This window comes from Anomalospiza imberbis, unplaced genomic scaffold, assembly GCF_031753505.1.
Source record: "Anomalospiza imberbis isolate Cuckoo-Finch-1a 21T00152 unplaced genomic scaffold, ASM3175350v1 scaffold_118, whole genome shotgun sequence".
NCBI lineage: Eukaryota > Metazoa > Chordata > Aves > Passeriformes > Viduidae > Anomalospiza > Anomalospiza imberbis.
This window is the reverse complement of record NW_027099572.1, coordinates 212,080-235,722: the sequence shown is the minus strand read 5'-3', so window position 1 is coordinate 235,722 and position 23,643 is coordinate 212,080. Positions and strand designations below refer to the sequence as shown.

Genomic DNA, 23,643 nt, shown 5'->3' with positions numbered 1-23,643 from the left:
TTAGGGCATGCGTGTTCCTTGGCTGGGGTTTGGCTCCTTCTCTTTATCCCTTCCAGTTCGGGCCTTGGTCCTCACTGCCTTCTGACGATGAGTGCTGATCGTTGGCAGATCTGTACAGGTGTCCTCATCCTGTGTTCAGTGGATGTTATCCCATCCAAGCAGGCATTTTAACACAAGCATAGCTATTTCACTACTATGTCTAAGCTTAAGTAGCAGCAGAAATACAAACTACATCTTTATAACAAAGTGACTTTAACACCACACATATAAAATCCATTTAAATATGTGGTATTCACATTCTCTGAACAGAGAGAGACATGATTCTCTCTCCCAGGATTTTTCCTGGAAGTTGTGAGACGCAGTGAGAAAGCTCAGAGAAAGAAGAAAACAATTCTATTTGCTGCCCCTGTTGTTTGGCATGTGTGGAATGTGTTATGGAAATTGTTTAGCAAGGAGGGATTTGTTAATTAGACACCGGTGATGGTTGTTTGGATTGACTGGCCAGTTGGGCCAAAGCTGTGTCATGACTGTCTGGAGACAGCCACAGGGTTTTCTTTAGTATCTTTTTACTATGATATAGTTCTAGTACAATATAGTATAAGATGATAGAATAGAGCAATTATTCAGCCTTCTACAACACAGAGTCAGAGCGCGTTACTCCCCGCATGGGGGGGGTCGCGCTCGATATTAATATTTGCGAAAAGCCAATATTATAATTTGTATCTGTAACAGGAGGAATCTTAGCACATAAAAGCAGCTACCACTGACAGTTTTCCCCTGCCATTTTTGGTTATTTTTTGTTGGGCTCGGAGCACCTGGAGGGCCTGGCTCCCTGCAGAGCCACTTCTTCCCTGTCTGTCTACCCTGCTGTCGCCGCTTCCCCGCTCACCACGGCAAGCTGGCGCTCCGCTGACTCCAAGAAAAACATGAAAATGGATTTTATGTGTCATGTTCAAGCAACTTTGTTGTAAAGATATTGTTTTTATATCTGTTGTTAATTAAGCTTGGTGAAATAGCTGATTTAAGTGTGCTTGGGTTAAAATGCCTGCTTGGATGGGATAGCATACGATGAACATATGAAGGCACCTGCTACAGATCTGCCAACTATCAGCACTCACCGTCTTGCAGACAGCGTGGGCCAGGGCCAAAACTGAAGACGATGACAAAAAAGGACTGAAACCACAGCCAAGGAATCCACACGCTCCAAAAAGGGCAGATCCAAGGAGGAGCCATGCTAAGCAACTCTTAGAACATGTAAACTAGTTTAGGGAAAAAGTTTCCTATGCATTAGAGTCTATGAATATGCAACAGGCTGATGTAAGGGAAAAGGTGCTTAAGGGGGATCCCCGAAGGTAACAGGGTGCTCTTGGCTGAGTGCCAAGATGCACCCGGCTGTAATAACCTTTGCTCTAAGGTCCTTGTCTCCCATTGTCCTTTATTAACCTTTTTACACGTTCTCAGGAGAGTGAACGTGTTTTTCACAGCGCGGCTGGCAGCACACTTGCTCCATCTGCCCAGCAGGACGCCGACAGAGCCTCCCAGGGTTCCAGCGGTAACGCTCTGTCCCTGTCCTCTGTTACTCTCTCCGTTTCTCATTTTCTCTCTCTGCTCTCTCTTCTATCCCTTTCTGGTCAGGACCATAACCTCTCTTTATCAATACACAATTTTCAGATATAGTACTTGCTGCGTTTGTGCCTTATTTTCATCCGAGAAATCTGCCAAAAAGAATTCTCCTCTACTCCCCTGACAGCAGGACAGGACAGTGACCAACACACTCGTGCCTCCCGCCGGTGTCTGCCTCTGACAGCAGAGCCACCCACCAGCCACGGCCGTGGGGGAGTCTATCAGGAGAGCCCTTGTTTGACCTTCTCTGCCCCCAGCAGAAATTGCTTACAGCCCTCTCTCTCTCATGGCTGGGTTTGTGTTTTCCCCTCTGACTTCTTTCCCCCTTTCCCCGCCCCTCTTTTCTCCCTTTAACACTCTCCTGAGCCACCTGGCACAGGGCTGGGGTCGGTCACTTGTGCTACTTACAGTGGTGGGCTTGACCAGAAACACGCCAGGCAGATGCTGGCTTGCAGGGCTAGGGTTTAGCACCCACTTGAATTCAATCCTGCCAGTGTTCTCCAGGGTGACCGTGCTGTGACCAATTTCGTTAAACATCTGGAGAGAAGGCACAGGAGCGGGAAGTTACAGACCCAGGCCTGCTGCTGGGAACCTCCTTCCTCTCTCCTGGGGTTGGAAGCAGACACATCGTGGGAGCAGGGACCAGGGAGGAGATGGGGGCACTTGGGAACCTGGGGAACCCCCAGGCACAGGGCACCTGCACAGGACCAGGGAGCTCTGGCAGCACACAGAGGTGTGGTAACAACCATGTGAGGGCCAGCAATGAATGAACCAGGGGACACAGGCCCTCTGCACTCTGAGGGGTCACCAACAGCCAGGAGAAACAGAGACAGCACCGAGGCATTCCAGGAGAAAAGGCACCTGCATGCAAGTATTGGCAAGCAACACCCATGCAACAAGGGAGTCACACAGGGCTACACAGACAGGGCCAGCAGCTGGAAATATCTGTGGGCTTTCAACTGGAAAAGAGTGAAGAGGGGATTATTCTGGGACAGTCTCTCCAGCTATAGTGACTGCAAGCCCAACTTCTTCCCTGGATTATCTGTGGATCAAGCAAGAGCTTTGGACAAGAGCATCTCCTTGGGGGTCAGGCTTGAGGCGTGGATCAACAGAGGGATGTCTCAGGGACACACCCCTCAGAGCACCCCCACTGGGACCCTGCCTGGCCCAGGAGGCACTGTTAGGTACCCTGAAAAAGAGGCATTCCCAACATTTTTGGAGATGGCCATTCTAAACCAGCTTGGATGCTGGGTGTGTCCCTCAAAGGTTGAGCTTCCAAGCCCCAGAGCCAACAAAGGGGCTGGGAAGGGGAGGGAGCCCTGGGCCGAGGTGGGCAGGAACCCGCTGGCTGTGGTTCTAGGGCAAGGAGCTGTGCCAGGGGCCGTGTGTGGTACCTGAGAGCCACAGTTGATCTCCTGGAGGCTCAGGGAGTAGCTGACGCGTGAGGCGATCAGCCCCACCTCGTAGGTGGGGCCTCCCTCCACGTGGCACAGCGCCTTCACACTGCCGAGGACGTCGCGGTGGCCGGAGAAGCTGAAGGAGACCTTCTGGCTCTGTCCTGGCTGCAGCACACCTGACAGCGGCAGGATGCTGAAAGCCTGGATGGAGGACAGCAGAGACTGAGGTGTTGAGCACGGACATGGATGCAGAAGAGCATCTTGGAGCAAAGTGCAGCTGTAGCCAGAGGGGCCTATTCCCCAGACACAGCCGGAATCACCCTGATCTCATCCTGCTTCCGTGCCACTGACCAGTGGAGGGACCATGGGGAAAATCTTCTCCCATACTCACGGATCAATGCAATAACTAATACACTACATTAAAGTGAACCGGGATGTCTCCTGGCAGTAGAAATTCTCTCTGATGCACAACTTGCCTTTAAAAAGCATTTCTTGCTGCTTTTAGAAAAGGAGGAGACTCAGAGTGAGAGCTCTTGGAGCTGAGCAAAGGACTCCAGCCCAGCTCATCTGGCTCCTGAGGCTTTTCCCCTCTCTCTCTGATTTATAGCCTGCTTTCTCCAGGTGCCTCAGCAAAAGCTCCTGCGCAAATTTCCTATGGACCACCTGATGAGGTCCAGGGGGAGCAAAGCCCTCCACAGGTGCTGCACAGCATCCTTGGGCAGCCCTACATGTCCTGCACGGCCTCTCCAACAACCAGTGGCTTCAGCAGCACTTGGTGATGGGCCTGGAGGGACGTGAGGCCCCTCTGTGGGCAGTGCTGAGGGCCACCAGTGGGAGTGGGAGCTACAGCCCTGCTTGCCACACTGACAATGGGCAAGTGAGACAGATTCCCTCTTCTCCGCTTCGAGGGGAGCGTGCGGTACATCCACGGAGGACGCGATTCCTGCCAACCCTAGTGGCAGGTGAGGGGCTTCAGGAGCTTGTGGCAGCACCTGAAAAGCAAGCCATTTTCTACGCCAGGAGCAAGAGACAGCCACGTGGCAAAGCCTCAGTTTGTAAGACAGCTTCAGGGCCACCAGTGCAATACCAGCTCTCGGGTGAAAGCAGAGACCTGGAAACAGGTAGTCTGGCTGGGCTGGGAAGAGGGTACATGGAGATCAGGACTCAGCACTGCTTGCTCTGGGAAGGAAGCTGGAGGTCTTACCATCATGATGCAGATAAAAGCCTCATCTTACATTGTGACGAAAACCAGGCCAAAAACAATCCCACACTCAACACAGGTCTGTAGGATCTGAGCAGGCTTCTCCAAGGAAAACTGTCCTGTTTCTCCCTCCCACACACCCCATACCCAGCCACAGGCACTGTCAGGGCACAGGACAGCAGGGCAGCAAAAGGGGAGGTCAGCACGAGGGTGACTTGTTGGTGGCAAGCTGGGGAGGCAACACAAGCAGTAGGTTTACAAGAAAATCTACCTCTGCTCCTAAAGACTGGGCAAAATCCTGCACTTCTTTCAGGGCTCTGCCTGCCTCCTCCTTTCTAATCTTGAATCTCCTTTTATATGCCGAGCAATCCAAAGAGGTTCTCTGCTCCTTTGGTGGCTGGGGTTTGAATTTAGGTGGGTAAAGCTCATATCTGGAAAACAACAGAACTGTGAACAGGGACCTGCAGTGGGAGGGAGGAAGGGACACCTGCACGAGCAGCTCCTGGTCAGGATGCAGCCCCTGGGTGGGTGCTGGCCCGTTGAACTGAGAAATGGTTTGATCCAGCCCTTCCCACTCCAGGCTGGAGCAGGTCTGTTCTAAAGGCAGCCCAGGGATGACACTGAGGGAGCAGCGGTGCAGCAGCTGCAACTGCTTGCATTGAGCAACTAGAGAGGACAGGGATTAACACCTTGTGGGGATGCAAAAAGCACAGTGGGAGAGGGAAAGACAGAGAAGGAAAGCAGAAAGGTGAGATTTGAGGCACCGAGGGGCAGACCCGGCCAGTGACGAGCCAGCCCAGCAAACCCCAGGGCCCAACGCCAGAAACTCTGCAGCTCCACCAGGTATTTATCAGGAATGTTTCCCTGACAGTGCTGGGGGGCTTGGTTGACATTTTCCAACACTCCCAGGTGACTCAGGTCACATTCCCCATTTTAAATTGAAGCAGGTGCTCGGGGCAACTCTGCTTGTGTTTCTAATGGCACGTGAGGGACACAGTCGAGCCGTGCCTGCCTGTCACCCTGCTGAGCTGCAAGTGCTCCCCACACAGCCAAACACGACCTGGGTGCTCCATTCCCAGACAGGCATTCAGGGCCTGTAATGACCTGCTCCCCAAAGAATCACTGCCTTTAGCTTTGTGGCTTGTTACCTAAGGCTGGGTTTCATTTCTGGATGAGGGGCAGTCTCACCATAACCCCCAAGAGATCCCTAATCATCTCTTCCACTGTCTTTAGTTTTAATGAATGGTTTGAAGCAACTTCCCAGGACTATGGTGCCCAGACAACGACATTTTTCACTCTAAAGCAGAAACTCTTTGGGAGGCAGGGATAGGAGATGATGTGATGAACAAGTCCTGCTGTCAAGCAGTTCAGAACCCATAAGGGACATGTTGCAGGGGAAAAGTCAAAATGAGTAACAAGTGTCACAAAAAAAGGGAGTGAAGAATGAAAGCTGACCCCTAGGAAAGAAATCGTTCTGCCAGTAAAGGAGTTGTCTCAGAAAAGAAGGAAAGGGAAGGTAACAAGATGTTCAGCATCAGCTCAGGCACCAGGTAGCTCTTTCTCTGGTGTTGGGACTTTCTGGGCATCCTCCAGCACAATGCAAGGGAGGAAGGCAAGGAGCAGAGAGCAGCTCCTGCAGAGAGGACCCATCCCAAAGCAGAGGGGCCAGAAGGGCCTCCAGCAGCACTGTGGGAGCTGGGACTAGGAGCCTTCATCAAGGTGGACATTGCCTCAGGCCACAGAGGTCTGAGAAAGCAGCTTTCACCCCAGCTTTCCTTCCCAGGGGAACCACTGTGGGGGCTAGGCAGCACCAAATTGGTGGAAAACCTCTTCCCTGAGCATCCAGCCTGACCATGGCTGGTCAGTGTTATTTGAGCAAGGGAAAGCCAGAAGCTGACAGACTTGTCAGCTCCTAGGCAAACAGCTTTGTTCTTTGCCAAGTACAAACAGGGCACCAGGAAGAAGAGCTTCAGGGAGAGGGCAAAGGTGCACATACCCCAGCTTGTCCACCGGACGCAGTGACCAGCGGTACTTGACGGGAAGAGAGCTGCAGCTGGTCATCTCCAGAGAGCGCACTTCTTCAGTGCCACCCGCAAACGCCAGGGTGCTGGGCTGGATTTGGAGATTCGGGAAGTGGGCTTCTCCCCGAAGGGCGATGTGGGACACCGAGGAGGTGTCAGTGAGGCAACAGGTCTTGGTGTGGAGAGAGCCTAGGAAAAGGACACAAATGTCCATTTAGGCACCAATTATGGCATGACTCCTGGTGTGAGTATCCTGGTAGGATGAAAGTGTGATTGGACTTTAGCTCTTTATTATCTGAACTACAGCTCACCGAGAAGCTGCACGAGGAGTTAATCATCACTTAGCTCCCTTCGACACCGATTCCAGACTACAGCCTTGAAAATGCCCACTCTTAGCCCTGCTGAACACTGCAAGCTTGTCTCTCTCTGATGGGGAGGAGCTCCCTCACCTGCCCCAAACCAGCACCAGTTATCTCTCAGTGATGAGTGTGCACCCAGACCGAGCATTTACTCTGAGAATTCAAGCTGCAAAATTCCCTGTAAAGGCTGCCAACACTCCCACCGTTTTCAAGATACATAAACAGTGAGTCAACACGAGTTCACATCCATGCTGGCCACTGTGATTACTGTTGCTTTTCTTGTTTAATTTATTCAAAAGGCAACGTAACAAGTGCCTCAGCGGTGATGCAGGGTGGGGAAGAATCATCTCACAAAAGGTAATTCGTTTTCTTAAAAAGTTCATTAACTTCGTTGTTATGGGGTTAGGGTTTGAGTGAATTTTCCCCTTGGTCTGGGAAGGGGGATAGGGGTTTTGGGGGGTTTTGGCTGTGGGGATGGGCTTTTCCATTCAGGGTTTTTTGGGAGCTGTGCTGTGATGCCGTGGGCGGTTGTGAAGTCGGACTTGAGGTTCAGCAGGGAGGAGACCTTCCCTTCCTTCTGCTCGGGGATTGAAGGTCGGCCGCGTGCTGCTGCAGGAGGTTGTGTGCTTGGCCCCGGGACTGCCCTGGCTGCGGCTCAGCACTGGGATCCAACCTGTCTTCCTTTCCCTTTCCCTTTCCACTTTCCCCTTTCCCCTTTCCCCTTGCCTTGCCTTCCTGCTTTGTCTCCTTCCTGCCTTCCCTGCCCTGCCAGAGCCCACAGCTCCTCCTGCCTGTGATCATAACTACACCAAACGGGAAAACCAGTACTTGGCGGGTTGGAAGCTTCTGTTATCGTGCTGTTGTTTGTGCCAATATATTCTAGTAAAGAACTGTTATTCCTTTTCCCATATTTTTTCCTGGAAGCCCTGTGATTTCAAAGGTGTAATAATTTGGAGGGAAGAGGTCATCTTTCCATTCCAGGAAGTTTCCCGCCTTCCTTGGCAGACATCTGTCTTTTAAACCAGGACAGGGACACCAGAAAACACTGACTTTCTATTCCTTGGTTCTATTTGATCCCACAATGGCAAAAGGCTACCTGAGGCACCAGCAGCCCTGGAGTTCACACCCTGAAGAGGCTGCTGTGGCAGACCATGAGTGAGGGATGCTTTTACGTTCCAGTGCTCCATTTTGGAACGCACAGATGCCCCACGCTGTGTCCAAGCCCAGGGAGCACTCACCAGAGGAGGTGTCCTTGAAGTAGAGCTTCTTGAAGTGTGTTGAAGAGCTTGTTGAAGTGTGTTGAAGTCTTGAAGTCTTGAAGAGCTTGTTGAAGTGTGAACTCCGTCTGGTGACACACCCCCTGCCATGGCGAGCACAGAGGAGGAAATGGCTTGGTTAAAGGGAATTAAAGCAAAGTCTTGGCTGTCGTGGCTTGGGGGTGTAAAACCTGGTGTCAGGGCAGGTTTCAAATCAGCACACCGCCATGTGCTCAGCACAGTGCCCGTGTGGACAGGAGGCAGCTAAAGCCAAGCGGCCAGCAGCCAACAGCCACTGATGGGGCTTTGGGCACAGGGCAGGCAGGAAAAGCCCCCGGGTTGCTGGTGGTCCCATGAAGGACCCTGAACACACACCCAGACATGGTTCCGTGCCTCAGTTTCCCCATCTGTAAGGTGATGGACATAAAGGTGTCCCCACAAACCTCTGTAACCAGCCTTTCCTGCTTTGCTACTTCCTAGCTGGAACTGGTGCTCCCATGGAGGAGCTTTCTCCGGAGCTTTTGACCCACACAATCATTACAGACAGAGTTTTGAGACATGAAGCCAGGGGAGCCCCAAACACCCTCTGAAAAGAGCAGCAACAGTTCTACACAGCGGACAGATGAATCCTAGAGGAAAGGACCAGCTTGTCACCAGTGCACCAGCTGGCACAGCCAAGAGCAATAGCTTAAACAGCCAAACAAGGGTGTCCTGAATCTAGCACACCACCTCACCTGTCCTTGATCTCAGCAGACAGGCTCCAGAAGTCACCAACATCCACTGAAATCAGCACTTGAAGCTGCACAACACTCACGAGTTTATTTCATGGCTGATGCCAATCAATGCCCACTGTGTCTTTTGGTTAAAAATCAAGAACTGTGCCTTCTGTTGTATTCACAGGACTGCCACTGGCTCTGCTCTGCACCTCTCAACAGAGGCACAGGCCCTTGCTCAAGGAGAAAGCTGCTTATGTAATAAAACCCCATGACCAATCTGGGGGAGGGACAGAGGAGAATCAATTATTTGATGGTGAAAGGTTCACTCTTGATTTCCAAAGTAAAAAAGCAGCACTTTTCCTCCAAAACCAAAGCCAGCATACTTGTTTCTCTACTGTGGGCAGACCTACTCACCACTTTTCTCTTGCTAAGTAATAACTTTCTTTTTCTTAATCCCTGTCCTTTATCTCATTGTGTAATCCACTGCAGATTGCTTTGATTTCTTTGCTGCCTCGATTCAGTGCCTCTCAGCAGCAGCAGCCTAGCTCCAAAGCTCCAGAGCAGCCAGCATCAGCTCTCCTGCTTACCCTACGTTATCCTAGCAGCACGTGGCTCAGGCTAGCAGGGACAAGCCCTCATGTGCTGTGGTCCTGAGGACTGAGCTCTGCCTCCCCTGTTATCAGCCCTTCTCCCTTCTGCTGGGCCAGGATTATCTCTTGCCATGGCACCAGCCCACGGGATGACGCCCAAGTCCTTGGGACAGCTCCTGCTGCACAGCTCCCTGTCTCCCACATCAGCCCTTTCCCAGCTGTGGAAAGGAGGTAGCGGAGCACTCTGTGCACAGGAGCTGGGAGCACGGCTTGTGCCCCACAGCATGGCCGTGAGAGGTGAGGTGGGGCTGCTGCTGCCCATCTGGGATGGATTATTAACAAGATTTTTTACAAACACTGCTGCTGGTGCAGAATCACCCAGGCTGGCCCACCTCCAAAGCCCTGGGGACCTTGCTGGGTGTTCAGGGGGGACATCCCAGAGCAGCTACTGCCCAAAGCTGATCCATCCCACTGCCTGCCATGGCCCAAGGCAGAGGGAGATCCCTGCAGGGAGGAGTCGTTCCAGCCCCAGGTTACCCACACAGGGCAGGAGGCATCCTCACACTAAGGCAATTCCAGGATCAAAGCAGAGATTAAGACCTCAGGAAACACCTGCACAACCTGCTCTGCTCAACCCCAAAATGAGGTAGGTGGGGGATGTCCCAGAGACAGCCACAGATGTGCCCACCAAGCTCCCAGAGTCCTTACTTGATAGTCAGGATCGCAGACATAGGAGATCCAGCCACACTGAACTGGAATTCTTCCTCAAACGTCCCCAGCACACTGGCACTGAAGGAGACCTGAATCGTCTGGGTCCCACCAGGTGCAATGATGCCTTCCTCGGGCGCAAACTTGAAGCAGAAGCCCACGTTTGCAGTTGAAGGGATATAGGTGAAGGGAGCATCAATAGCTCCTTGGTTAATCAGCTTCACCTGCAGCAGCAAGAGAGCAAAATGGAAATACATGTGGAATCTTCCCTTCTCGTGAGTTGTTGTCTAATGATGCAATTCACACCCAGAAAAGGCAGAGGATGCTTTGTGCTGCTGAATGGCAGAAGCAACAAAAAAACCACAACAGGACAAGTTCTGCCTTTGGGTTTTCATGCAAAGCCGTGGTAACTCCACATAAGTGGAGTCCATAACCCTGGGGTTATCCCATGGACACAGAGCACTCCACCTCTGGTCAGCATCACCAAGCTCATTCAGACCTGGCCCTGAGAGCAACGTGGGGTGATTGCAGCTGCGTGGTGAATCACCACAGAGCTGCTGCTGCCCCAGCCAGCACAGCTCCAGCAGTACCATCTACTCATTCACCTTTTCCCACGTCATGAAAACAATACATTGATAATGAGGGATCAGCATCTAAATGTATAGACAGCACCATCTTATGGTAGGAAAACTCAGTGTGTCTTTCCCTTCCACAGCCAAGCTTTTGAAAGTGTCTGGCATGATGCAGTGCCTCATTTTCCACCTCTTTCAGTTGCTCTCTCTTTGTTGGTTTTTTTTTTTTGGTTTTTTTTTTTGGTTTGTTTTGGTTTTGGTTTTTTGTTTTTTTGAAAACTTGACACTATTGTGGGGGAGGCAAATAGGTAGAAAAATCCTTTGCTTTATTCCCAGGAGCACTTTTCTCTTTCTGGAGTCAGAGATGCACCAAGGTGAAGTGTGGTGAGGGACTGGCCAGCAAGGGAAAGAACTCCCAAGCCCTTTGCAAGGGCCAGCACTGAGCCAGGAAGCTGGATGGCTTTCCTGTGGCTTCCAGGAATAAGCAGGAGACACTTGACTGGAAGCTGTTTGCAGTGGACTGAAGCTCAAACACAGCCAGGTTGTTCCAGCTGCTTCTGAGCAGCCCAGTACAAAGGTGCCTTGTGTCTGCCACTGCCACAAAAGCCTCTGAACATGCAGCTTTTTGACCTAGTGTTGGTTTCACATGCCAAGGGTTGTTCTGCAGGAAGCCTCCCAGCTGATCCCCAGAGAAGGGACTGGGGCTTCATGAACAACAGACACACCTTCCAGACGGCCCCAGATCTGAGCAGAACATCAAATATTCCCTGCTCACAACTGCCCAGGTTGGCAGGAATTCCACAGCCCCACCAGGAGCCATCAGGATCCATCCCAAGCCCTGCTGCTCACCTCATAAACGTGGGGGGTGTTGACAGAAATGTTCCCAAAGTTCAGTGTACGACAGCTGAGTTCAACCAAGGGTCCTTGGCCTTCCCCTGTGAGGCGCAGGGGCAGCCTGCTCTCACAGCCTGGGGAGAGATGTCCATTTCAGTACAATAATTCCCTCCGTTACACTGCATTTTCCAGGCTGCCTCAATGCTAATCCCTGACTCTGAGCTGGATGCAACCGGCTCCTGATGCTGCAGGAGAAGATATGGACCCTTCTGTTCCCTCAGGAGATAGCCCTTGCGGCTGACTTGCAATTTCTAACCCATTCCTTGGGCTGGTTTCCAATCCTAGCCACCAGTCTGCCGAGTTTCAAACATCTCTGATGTCCTCTAGTGACAGGCCAAGGAGTAACGGGTAGAAATGGAAAGAAATTTTTGAGAGGGTGGTGAGACACTGGAGCAGGTTCCCCAGGGGCGTTGTGGAGGTTCCAGCCCTGAAAGTGTTCAAAGCCAGGCTGGATGGGCTTGGAGCTCCCTGACCTAGTGGGAGGTGTCCCTGCCCAGAGGCCTTTGAGGTCCATTCCATCCTGAACTTACTATGATTCTGAGGTTTCCTTCCCATGCACTTAGAGGAGCTCTGAATTCCATTCAGTGCAGGCACAAAGCTCATGAAGAGTTTGGCAACTGCCAAACTACCTGGCCCAGAAGCACACGACTTTGTTGCCAAAGTCCTCAACTTCTGGCACTCAGCATTGTGTTCTATTTCCACAGACTGAGCTGCAAGGTGACAACTCCCACCCAGGGACAGAAGCAGGTGCTGGCCAAGGGTGCTCCTTCCGCAAACACCCAGGGCTCAGCGGGGCTCAGCCACTCTGGTCTGGCGGTGTCTGGGCAGTGGGAGTGATCCAGGGTCAGGGAGCACATTTCTAACTCAGCTCCTACCACCTGATGATGGAGCCATGTCAAATGGACCCATCCTGGAGGTCAGTGGTCTCTAGAGGGGCTTAGTGCTTGTTCACTAAAGCTGTTCTGCTCTGTAGCTCTTTGGCCTTTGAGGGAATGCTGGCAAAGCCATGGCATGAAAACCTCTCCCTGCACTGCCTGGGTTGTTCTGGGGTCAGTAACCCACACACGGCTGTTCTGAGCCCTGGCCTTGCACGGGAGACTCCCTGGGAGCTGCAGGGCCAGTGGGGATGTGCCAGCACTGCCCTGCTGACCAGGGACTCTTCCTAGCAGTTACAGGGGAGCCCAGTGGGCTCAGGCTTGCACCGTGGCTGCACTGAGGGTGAGAGAGGCAGGGGAAAGGAGCTGTACCTGAGATGCTGCAGTAAGCCACACTTTGGTACTCCAGTGCCTCTAGGGGTTTGAAGGTCACCTTGATTTCGGCCGAACAATTCGGCCCAATTTCTCCCTCCTAAAACAGAAAGGGACAGCAAAACATTTATCTTCAAACTTCACATTCCTTGTTTTCAACCACAGTCCTGCAAGCCTTTATTTAGAGCATCAGTGATGAGTGAACAACACAAAGAGCCCAAGGAAACACTCCAAACCCAGCTCAGCACACCGCTGGAAGCTCTCAATGCTCAGCTGATCAGCTCCCACTCTCCACAATATTGCTACTGCTCTGACACAAGCCCTTGGTCACATCATGCTGCTGTCAGCTACAGTGGGATGTAACTGCCACTGTGCACTGGTGGCTCTTCACAGGAAGAGACCATGATCCCCTTCCTTGGAAATAAAACTATTCGTGTAACCTGTTTTGAAAGGAAGCAGAGGTGGGGATTATTCTGGGGTTTACTCCAAGATGAGAAGGGATTTTGCTCTGTGCAGACTCCAGGCATTTATTGTCTCTCACAACACCAGGACTCAGAATCAGGGCTCTGGTTGGTGGGAGGATGTGGTGGTTTGCTTGCACACGCAGAAAAGGAAAAGATTTTCTGTCTGTGTGTGCAGGAGAACTCAAAAGGCCCATTTAAACCTTCCACCCTTGTGTCCAGGCTCTCAGAGGACACTGGAAGGGACACTCAGAAATAGTGCAAGGCGTGGTTACAGGAGGGGATTGGCATTTCTGTGATCAACCTTGGGCTGGATTTGGCCTCCTTTTCCCAGCCAACCATGGCAAGCCTGAGGTCAGTATGTGAACTGGCAGAGCTCCAACACCCTCTGCTGAACCCCAGGCACCACGGGGGAGCCCCTGCCTACAAGAACTGCTCCCTGTGGGCACTGCAAGGACACACACGGAGCGCCCTTGAGCTCGAGCCCTGGCAGCAGAGCTCGGCTTTGTCAGGCTCCCAGCCCTGCCCTGAGCCTACAGGGCAGAAACGCTTTTAGCAGCGAGCTCTGCAGCTGCACCAAAACTCCACATCCTTCCTCCCAGCACATCGGGCCAGCTGAGCATCTGCCGAGTGACCGCATCCGGGTGGGTGGGAGGAGGAAGGGGGGAGAGGAGGAGGAGGAGGAGGAAGAGGAGGAAAATGCAGCTACCACTTACCACTGGCTCAATGAAAAAAATGTCATCGGAGAACAGCATGGGGTCTTCTTGCACCTTTGCTATCTCCTCCTGGACCGTGTCACTCAGGAGGGCAGTGTAATCTTCACAAGAGCCCTTCTCCTTCTCTGTTTTTTCCTCCTCCGTTAAGTTTTCCAGCCACGTCTCTGTCCACGGCTCCAGAAAACGACACTGCCTGCAGCCACAGAAGAGACAAGGCCAGCAGATAATTGAATAAGCCACATATTTGCAGAGGGAAGTGTGAGTGCAGGAGGGCAAAGCACTTGGGGGAGGAGCAGCAGCAGCTCCCCAGCAAAGGCTGACCCCAAGCCGTGGGGTCCCACACGGATCAGAGGATAACTTGCTGCTCACTGGCACAGCAGGTAGTTTTACTCCACACCTGCAAGCTCAGGAGGTTTCCAAAGCCAGCAGCCCTCAAGAGAACCTCCTGGCTCAAAGGTTCTGCCAAAACTGAGGGAGAATCCACCAGCCACTTCAAGTGGCTTTTCCTACCACTGAGCTGCTCGGGGGAGGCAGATAAAGATCTCGGAGCAGGACTTCCCTGGGAAGGGGAGACGAAGCTGGGTTGCAGCTACATGTTACCAGCATCACTCTTTGTTTCTTCCATTTTGGACCTGCCCTGTTCCCTACTCTGCCTTTCACAGGAGCATCCCAATGGAAATGGATGAATTCAGGCACCGCACCCCTTCAGTGACATTCAAGGTTTTATGCATAAAAGCAGAGGCTCTGAGAGGGGAAGGGACTTTGTTGTGCAGGAGGGAGACAGCAAACTCCTGGAGAGGCCTTTTCACGATCCAGAGCTTTTTGGGCCCCATCCCAGTGCATGGTAGCAAGAATGTCCTGAGAGGGAAAGGGTCCTGCACTATCTCCTCTCATAAAAAAGTCCTCTCTGCTCTGAGATCTCAAGAGCTGCTCTGACAGCAGGACAGGGGCCTTGGAGCTACAACCATGCCTAAGACTGGAAGTAAGGAAGAATAAAATGTCCTGGTGGCAGTCTAGGACACAAACTGGCATGAAAACAGATGTAATTGGGAAAAAAAAAACCCAAAAAACAAAACAAAACAAAAAAAAAAAAACACAAAAACAAAACAAACAAACAAAAAAAAACCCACAAAACCAAAACCAGGTTGAAGTTTACTTTGGGGAAACCTAGTTGCTTCTGAGGGGACAGTGGATCACCTGGGGTCCAGGCTGAGGCAGGCAAGTGGGAAAAAATGGAAATAAACAGCCCAGGGAAGTAGCCAGAGAGGGTCATGGGGTTTTTTGTTAACACACAGAGTTTGTATGGAAGTCAGACACTGTGTAAGGAGATAGAGAACACTGGAAAGCCAAGAAGCCCAGGGCACTAAAGGACCCTCTCACCAGCCATTCAGGTGGGCAAGGGTCGATCTCCTGGTCCTTTGCAGGCAATTTAAAATGGCTCTGGGGGCTGCAAGTGACCTGGCCCGCAGCAACCAGGGGCTTGCCACGGCAGTTTTGGCCCAGCAGTTTTGGCCCGGCGTTTTTTCAGTTTTTGCACAAGCAGGCTGAGCAGAAAGGGTGCAGCCACCCACCCTCCTTGTGTAGTGGCTTGTGTCTTTTTGCTGGTTGCGAGGTGCTTGCCTTTTTTTTTTTTTTTTTTCTTTCTTTCTTCTTTTATATTTCCCCCAGCTATGGTTTACAAATGATGACAAGCCATTGCTGCTGCTGCTGCCAGCAGGAGTGTACTAACTCAAACAGAAGCTCCCAGGAAGGACGCAGCTGTCCAGGCCCCTGGCTGCAGGGAGGGTCTGAGCCTGGTGTTAATATCAGAGGAAGTGCAAAAGACACCTGCGTGTGGTGTGGGCAGGTGAATGATCTGCTCTGCCCGGTGGCAGAGCTTAAGGAAGAAGTGGAAAGGCTGAGGAGCATTAGGGAGAGCGACACAGAAATAAACTGGTGGAGTTACACCCGTCCAACCCTGAGAGAAGCTCAGCAGGAGCCAGAGGAGCCCGGCCCTTCTTGGGATCAGGCAGAAGGAGGAGGCCTAGGAGACAGTGGGGAATGGAAGTGGGTCTCTGCTGGGGAGGTAATAAAATTCCGTCCTGACCCCCATCACCTACCCAGGTGCCCTGACAGAACAGGTATGAGGCCTGGCTCCAGCGGGGCAGGCAGATGACACTAAAGAAAAAATTCTGTCTGGAGAGTCTCCCAGCTGCACTTGGTCTGTCACACAGATCACAGCCTCAAGAATTGAGAAGAAAAGAAGGGCAGGGGTAGTAGGTGACTCCCTTCTAAGGGGAGCTGAGGGCCCTGTACATTGACTGGATCCATTCCACAGGGCAGTGTGCTGCCTCCCTGGGGTCCAGGTACGGGATATCACCAGGAAATTCCCTAATAACTAAATGAACTTCATCTGTTCACCACTGTCTGGGGTACAGTGACCATGAAATAATAAGAGTTCTCAATATTCAGAGAAACAAGGAGGGGCATCAACAAAACTTCCACTCTGGACTTCTGGAGGGCAGATTCGGCCTGTTCAAGAGACTGATTTGGGGAGAACCCTGGGAAACAGCCCTTAAAAACAAAGGAGTCCAGGAAGGATGGACATACTTCAAGAAAGAAGTCTTGAAGGCACAGCAACAGACTGTCCCTGTGTGCTGAAAGGCGAGCTGGCAGGGAAGACAACCAGCCTGGATGGGCAAGGAGCTTCTGAAGGAACTAAGGGAAAAAAAGAGTGTGTATCACCTTTGGAAAGAGTGCGAGCTGTTTAAGGATGTTGCCAGGTCACGTAGGAAGAAGATTAGAGAGGCAAAAGCCCAATGAGAACTTGAGGAAATCCAGTCATTGCAGCCAACATTTCCTTCCCAAAATGCCATCCTTGGCTGGAGTTTAAGTGGAACTGGAATGCCTAGTGCTGAGCTCCTGAAGCCAGCAGGGACACACACCCTAGTGCCAGGCACGGTTTACTTGGCCCAAACCATTCAAAAGCACCAACACCCCCCCGAGACCACACGTCAGTTTTAGCCTTGGGCCATGTATCTCAGTGAAATGCATCTGTCAGACTAACCTCCTCTTCTCTTTATTCTCTTCTTCCTCAGTAGGAAAAGTCTTCCACTGGAAGTGGGCCGTGACATTACTTCTGTTTTCAATGAACACGGTTGTGTGGTTTGACATGGTGATGAAAGTCTTCTCAACCTCCACAAAATTTGTGCTCAACCCAGCACGGACAGCTCCAGCTTCTCCGTGGAGCTCTGTGTGGATGCTTTCTTCACCTGGAACAAAGCAAAGGGGAGTCTTTGCTCAGCTCAGTTGCTGATGGAAGCACAAGGAACAGAGCAAACCACGGGTCACAGAAGAAAGTGTCACAGCTTTTAGCTGAACGAGCAGTTCCATGGATCAGTACATTTATCACATCCTGACAGCTCTGGGTGTACGGCGTGAGGATGTCCTGGGCACCTCCTTAAACACCTTATTTCTGAGAGTGTTTGTGCAGATTTGGCCCCAAGGTGACAGTATGTGCAGTGAGATTTGTCAGTGTGCTCCGGTGACCCACTCAGATCACGGGGATTTCTGCATCCAAGTCCTTCAGGTGACGCTGAGGAGCTCTGTTCAGTCCTGGCTTGCCCAGGGTCTCCCTGGGCACCCCCCAGACTCCTGTCTCTCCTGATCCCTTGGATCCCTTGTTGCTGACAAAAAAATACGCCTGGGGGCATGTGGGCAGCAAAAGGAGGCCCAGAGGAACAAGTGAAGTGACAGCCCACAGCAGGAGGGGACACAGGTGAGGAAACACAACCAGCCTGGCTCTGCAATATGCCAAACCACTACAAAACGAACACTGTGAAAATCATCATCATCTCCCTGTCCAAACCCACAGCCACATCAGTCTTGAAATATTTTATATTGTTCCGATCTCAAAAACCAAGCTGGAGCATTTCAAATTAAATAAAAAAGGGACAAAGGAAAGATTAATAAGTACAGAGCAGCTTCTGTATGAAGGCTGAATGGGATTCCTCAGTCTAGAAATCAAATGGGAGATAGATGTGAGAGGTTTGCAATAGCATGAACAGTCTGGGAAATGGGGACAGGGAAAAATTTGTCTTGATTTGTCACCAAACAGGAACTCGAGGGCCTGGAAATGTTATTAGACAGAAACTAAATATATGTGTAAGGGCAACATAGCAAAAGGGTCTGTGACAAGCCAGTGGAGAAGCAGCATATGGGATAGAGGTGTGCAAGAAACACATTTGCATTGGAGAGAGTCTGATGGAAACCTCACACCTCACATACAGCACTGCCCAGGAATAAAATAAAATTAATAAAATTTCACCCAGGCACAGCCACACGGTCGTGGAGAGTCAGGGTTCCTCCTTCCTCCACTCAGCAACTCCCAGAAAAACAGGAGTCCAAACATCTTAGCCCTGTTAGAGGGGATCCACTTTATCAACCCCCTAAACACCAGGGAGTTCTCTGTTTTCTCTGGGGTAAAGCTGAACAGGGGAGGGACCTCTAGAGGGAATGGAGGGGGATGGGACACAGGGAGCACCGGTGGAGAACTGTCCTGTGCCCCGTGCAGGGCCCAGCACTCACCTGTGCTGCAGCACAGGGACCCGGAATGGTCACCGGTCGTCAGCGGGTGAAATCCCACTGTCACCTGCATGCTGTCACCAGCGCCCAGAGTTCCCATGGCCGGAACCACGGAGAAAGGACTGCAACACAGAGAGAGAGCAGCAGCTGCAATGCTCTGGTTCCTTTTGTTGCTCTTTCCCAGCCCTGTTATCACCCAAAGGTGTTTTGCACAAGGACAGATCCTCACCTCTGGGTGCTCAGCTGGTAACGAGCTGCCCGGTTACCGACATTGCGAACCAGCAGAGTCTTCTGGGTGCTGCACTTGACCGGACAGCCCGAGAAGTCCAGCTGCTCAGGGAAGTCCAGGATAGCTCGGGCACCAATGGCCCGAATTGGCACAACTATCCTTTCGCTTGGAGTGATGCAGACGAGCTCGTGGGAATAATCCTGCAGGAAAAGAAACTAGCTCAGCACGGGACATTTAGTGCCATCCCCATGGCAGAAGAAAAACCGTTTCCTATAACCCTTCAAGGGCATCAATTTACCTATTCCACCCTAAAATGAACACTAAGTTCTACTAATATGTCACATTTTAAAGGCACCAGTGCACTTTGCAAAACCTATCTCAGTGGCATTAAGTTCTTTTGTCACTTGGGTCATCCAGAGTACAGCCCTAGGACACCCTAATTTTTACTCTAAATTGTAATGATGTTAAATAATTCCTAAGCCCCTTCTAGGGAACATGGAGCTAGGGAACACAGGACATTCCTCTTTAGGTTTCTATATTCCCACTGTTGGAGAATAGGACAAAGTGTTATAGTGACTCTAAGCAGCAAAAAGAAGATGAGAAAACAGCTGCACCCAAAAAGCTCCTGCACCTCTGGCCTGGTGTAGAAACATGAGTTGGCTCAGAACTGCCCTCTAACTTTGCCTCTCCAACCACGTCAGGAGAAGAACAGTGCTAAGAGGCGGCAGCATGCTGTTGGAAAGAGCCTCTTTTTGCTTCCCTGCAAGGCTTCCTCCCTTCCATGCCATGTCCTAAACCCTTCTGTATGAACAAGCCTCCAGATCACAGCACTGAGATCAGACTTGCCAGGGCCCCAGCACTGGTGTTCAAACCTCCCCACAAAAGCACCTTTGGCAGGGAACGGGTGCCAGGTGACAGAGCCACCACAGTGACAGGCATGAAGACGGAGCCACAGCAGTGTCACTGCCACAGGCTCTGGGGTCACAGCTCTGCCTGCAGGTTGTGCCTGCCCTACACGAGCTCTTTCAGGGAGGTGACCAAAGCCCCTGCAGCTCACCAACCTCCTGCTGGCTAAGGGCACCTAGAGCCCCGTGTGCCTGTGCCAGGCCGGGCTCACGGGCACAGCACATCCTCTGCCCTGGCCCTGCAGCTGTATCATGGTCAGCTGTGCTCTGGGACAGCACAGCTGCAAGGCTGGAGAACACAGGGTGTGAAAAAGCACCGTCTTTGCTCCAGCCCAGGGTGAGGCAGGGAAGCTGTTGCCAGCCAGGAAGGAGGAAAGCCCTCTGACCTCTCTGTTCCTCTAGTGTTTTCCACAATAATGAAATCCCTTCCACTGTACCTAGAGATGGCGGAAGATCTATCAACACCCCTCTGTCATTTTCACTGTTCCCCGTGCTCTTCCCTTGGGAACGCTCAGGAATGCGCAGGGAGGGGCAGCAGAGCCTGTCAGGCCCGGGCGCAGTGCCTGACAGCGCGTGCCAGGCTGTGAGTGGCTGCAGGCTGCCTGCCCACGGCCTGGAGCCAGGCTCACAGCATGGAATGTGGGGGTGCACCGAGGGCAGGGAAAACAGTGGCTTCGGAGAGAATTCTGTGGCTTGGCTCCTCCAGTCTCACCTTGTTCTCGTCGGGGGTGAAGCGGATGCGCACAGGGGCGGACGCGCCCGGCAGCACGACGCGGTACGCGTTGTTGGAGCACGTGAGCTGGAAGTAAGGCGAGCTCTCCATGGAGACCTTCACCACCCGACGAAACTGCAGGAAAAACATGAAACGATGGTTTTGCTGCTTGTGGACACAGGATGAAAGGAGACCTGTCCGTGCCCTGGTGACATCCCTCCTTGACCCCTTTTCCAAAGCACTTTCAGCTGTGGAGGTACAGGCACATAATTCCCGAGGGTGAACTCGAATCCCTTCTGTCTGGGTCCAGCATTTTGGCCAGCACTGGGGCAGTAGGGCAGTGCCTGGTGGGAAGGAAGGGCCGAGCAGGTCAGCACCAGCAGGATGGAGACAGAGCACTTGAACCAAGTCCTCTGCATATTCAACAAGGCCAAAAAACCTGCTGGCTCCTGCCTGCACACAGCCATGCAGTAGTCGTGTTCCAGAGGGGGAATGTGCTGCCTGAAAGCAAAACAGCACGTTATCCTGGGGGAAGGAAGAAATTCCCTTCTAGCAGATGAGGTTTGGGTAGGGCAGTTCTGGGGATACAGTCATGCAGGCAGACCAGCAAGAGAGGAGACCAAACACTGTGGCCGTACTGGGAATAAAAGCAAACCTGAAAAGCAAAAGGAACACAGCAAGACAACCCCTAAAACAAGGAGATGGCAAAGGGAATTTAAATGAGCAGGAAAGCAGCAAGGAAGAATCATGAAACCATGAGAGCAATCAGCTTGCCAAAAGTGACAGAAACACAGACAGGCTGTGCCTACCAACTATGGACTTTGAAGGCATTTTCTGCCTGGAGAAACACGACCAGCAATGACTCACAGTGTGGTTCCAGTATTAAAAGCCAATCTTGGCTCTCCAGGGGTTCTTGCTGCCTGTGCAGGCAAGCTGGGTTGCTGGGCATTCCTGCCTGCAGCCAGCAGGCCAGGTTCTGCCCTCTGGGAAACACAGACACCGCAAATGTGCATTTTCTAGCACATAGATATCAACCCCTGAGCACCAAAATGCTCTCAAAAAGTCTAAACCAGATGATTTTGACTCCCTCCCGTCTCTTGCCATCAGCCTGCTCTTGGCACAAGGCTCATTTGAGAAAATGCTGCCCTGACTGAAATTCAAATGGTCTCAGTTTTCCTCTTTACAGCGGAACACAACTGCTGACATTTTTCAGCTTTTTCCCTCTCAACTCTCTTGGGAAACTGCAAAACAATCACAATTTCTTCAAGTGAAGGTAAAAACCTCCAGGAGCACTTGGCTTTGGATGTGCTGAGGTTCTCCAAAGGAAAAGCAGAGCACCATGGTGCTTTTGGAAAACCTGAGCAGAGCTGGATGAAGCCTAGCAGGAGCCCGAAGTGGCACCTGAAGCCTCCTGCTGCTTCTGCTACATCAGCCTGATTCCAGGGCTGTTTCAGAAGACACTTCCTGCAGTGCCAGTGCCATTAATGAAAAGTGATTCCAGCACAAAGTGGAGAAGACTCAGCCCCTGAGCTTTGACTGTGAGCTGCACAAAGGGAGCCAAACAGGCTGAGAGAGGCAGAGGAGCCAAGATGAACCAAGGAGACACAGGATGTGGTGTACACTCAAGGCAAAGCTTGAGAGCAGGTAAGAACTGTACAGCCCTCAACATTCCTATCAATCCAGAGCTTTCAAGAGAAGGCAGCTCCTTTGGGATAGATACCATCAACACATGGCCAAGATCAGGGGAGAATTCCCAGCACAGGAAGATTTCCACCATCTTGCAGAACAAAGGTGCTGAGACATTTTCTTGTGGATGTGCTGCAGCAGATAACTCGCTTTGCTGCACACTCTGGGAATTACACCACTCTCCTCTTCCAGCACAGTGTTAAAGCTCCACGCCCCAGCACTTACCTTGTCCTTATTCGTGACAGACAGCACCATCTCAGAGACCTCATGGGCGACAAAGTTCTGAAATACCACCTCTGGTGGGGAAATCTGAAACAAGTTCTGCTTCAGGGGAACTGACGACACCTGGAGAGGCGAGAGAGAGCAGGGAGAGGTTCAGCTGCTGGGAGGAAGGCTCATGAAGGATCCCTGACACTGACCCCCAGTGAAGTACAGGCCCTGGGTGAGCACGTCTGCCCAGCCCACACTGGGCAAGCAGTGGCTCACCCACCTCTGCTCTGAGCTGACCAAGAGCTGCTGGGCCACACAGAGCAGGCTCAAGCCAAGCTGCTCTTTTGGCATGTATTTCTCCAGGTTTCCTTCTCCAGAATGCCAGGCAGCACTTACCTTAAGCACAGCCCTGTGCCCATGTGGTCACAGAGCTCTGGGGCACTGAGTGAGCACTCATGGAGTAAGAAAAACCCACAAATTTACATCAGACTCCGTGGGAAACGATTCTGGGATGTCCTTTACTCTGAGACAGGGAAACCAAGGCCCACACAACTGCAAATACCTTTTTTGATCTAGAACTTAGACATCAGTAAGAAAAGAACAGTACCAGAGGAGGTGTGAGAGATAAGGTGATGTTTTGCTGCAGCCAAAAGGTTATTAAGTGAAATAATGGAATTTGTTGGTTCTGTGTGTTGTTTGTGGTTTGGATTTGTTCAGGTTGGTTTGCTGGGTGTTGCTGTGGGAGGGACGGGGTTGGAGACCTGACCAAAAGGAAGCACGATGAGAGGGGAGGGGACAGAAGAGCTGGCAGTTGGACAGAATGGAAGTTCCCAAGTACCCATCCAAGGGGAAAGGGGACAGGAACCTCCCTGGCCAGGTATAAAGGGGATAGAAAGATTGCCTTTTCTCTGAGAGTGTGTGTGTTCATGTCTCCTCAGCTGAATCTTTACTAATAGATAGTTTTCTTTTGCTTCGATGATTTTGTCCCCTTTAATTGTATTTAAAAGTTAGTGCGTTTCAAACAGAGGTAAAGCAAAAATAAAGTAACACAGAAGTTAGGAAAAAGACAAATGAGGTGAATGCTGAATGAGGGTAACGTTCAGTTATTTTCTCAGCAACATGGGTGAAAGGAGAGTTGGTATCTCCTTTTTCCATGTGCTTTAAATGGGTGCTTTCTTGTAATTATTGCTATCTTACAGGATACCATTGTAGAGGCATGTCTGGAATGACACAACAACAGCAAATGCTTCTGGAGCAGAGGCATTGCTTTGAGAAAACTCTCCCTGCTTTGTCTGCCTTCTCCAGACACACTGCTGTCACTCCAGACACACAAGCAGGTCTCCTGTGTGACTCCACAGGAGACAGTCTGCTGATGGGAGTGGCTGCAGCCCCCTGTTCCTTAGCTGTGCCCTTCTCTGAGGTGTTCCCAACGCCCCTCTCCAGGGCAATCCTTAACCAGTGTGTCACATGTCTCTTGCTGCCAATTTCCTGCTCAACAGCCCACCTCGGTCACCTACCCCCTTGGACTGTGCTTTGTACTGAGCCAGTCCTGCCAGAAAAGCAGCTTTAAACACACC

The 23,643-nt window shown here is 51.6% G+C and overlaps 1 protein-coding gene across 1 annotated transcript in view; it reads right to left on the bottom strand.

Moving 5' to 3' along the window:
- The window catches only part of LOC137465896 (hydrocephalus-inducing protein-like), a 36,736-nt gene that overhangs the window by 12,481 nt on the left and 612 nt on the right, over nt 1–23,643 (bottom strand). The window contains exons 2-17 of the mRNA XM_068177904.1: nt 22,082–22,201; nt 20,980–21,008; nt 20,431–20,671; nt 20,171–20,335; nt 18,554–18,753; nt 18,295–18,446; nt 16,808–17,012; nt 13,762–13,954; nt 12,585–12,684; nt 11,293–11,411; nt 9,872–10,095; nt 7,840–7,961; nt 6,218–6,431; nt 3,944–3,972; nt 3,018–3,313; nt 2,032–2,160 (exon numbers count right to left, since the gene is read on the bottom strand). Of these exons, the coding sequence (XP_068034005.1) occupies nt 2,032–2,160; nt 3,018–3,313; nt 3,944–3,972; nt 6,218–6,431; nt 7,840–7,961; nt 9,872–10,095; nt 11,293–11,411; nt 12,585–12,684; nt 13,762–13,954; nt 16,808–17,012; nt 18,295–18,446; nt 18,554–18,753; nt 20,171–20,335; nt 20,431–20,671; nt 20,980–21,008; nt 22,082–22,201 (2,538 nt within the window). The remainder of the gene's footprint in view (nt 1–2,031; nt 2,161–3,017; nt 3,314–3,943; nt 3,973–6,217; nt 6,432–7,839; nt 7,962–9,871; nt 10,096–11,292; nt 11,412–12,584; nt 12,685–13,761; nt 13,955–16,807; nt 17,013–18,294; nt 18,447–18,553; nt 18,754–20,170; nt 20,336–20,430; nt 20,672–20,979; nt 21,009–22,081; nt 22,202–23,643) is intronic.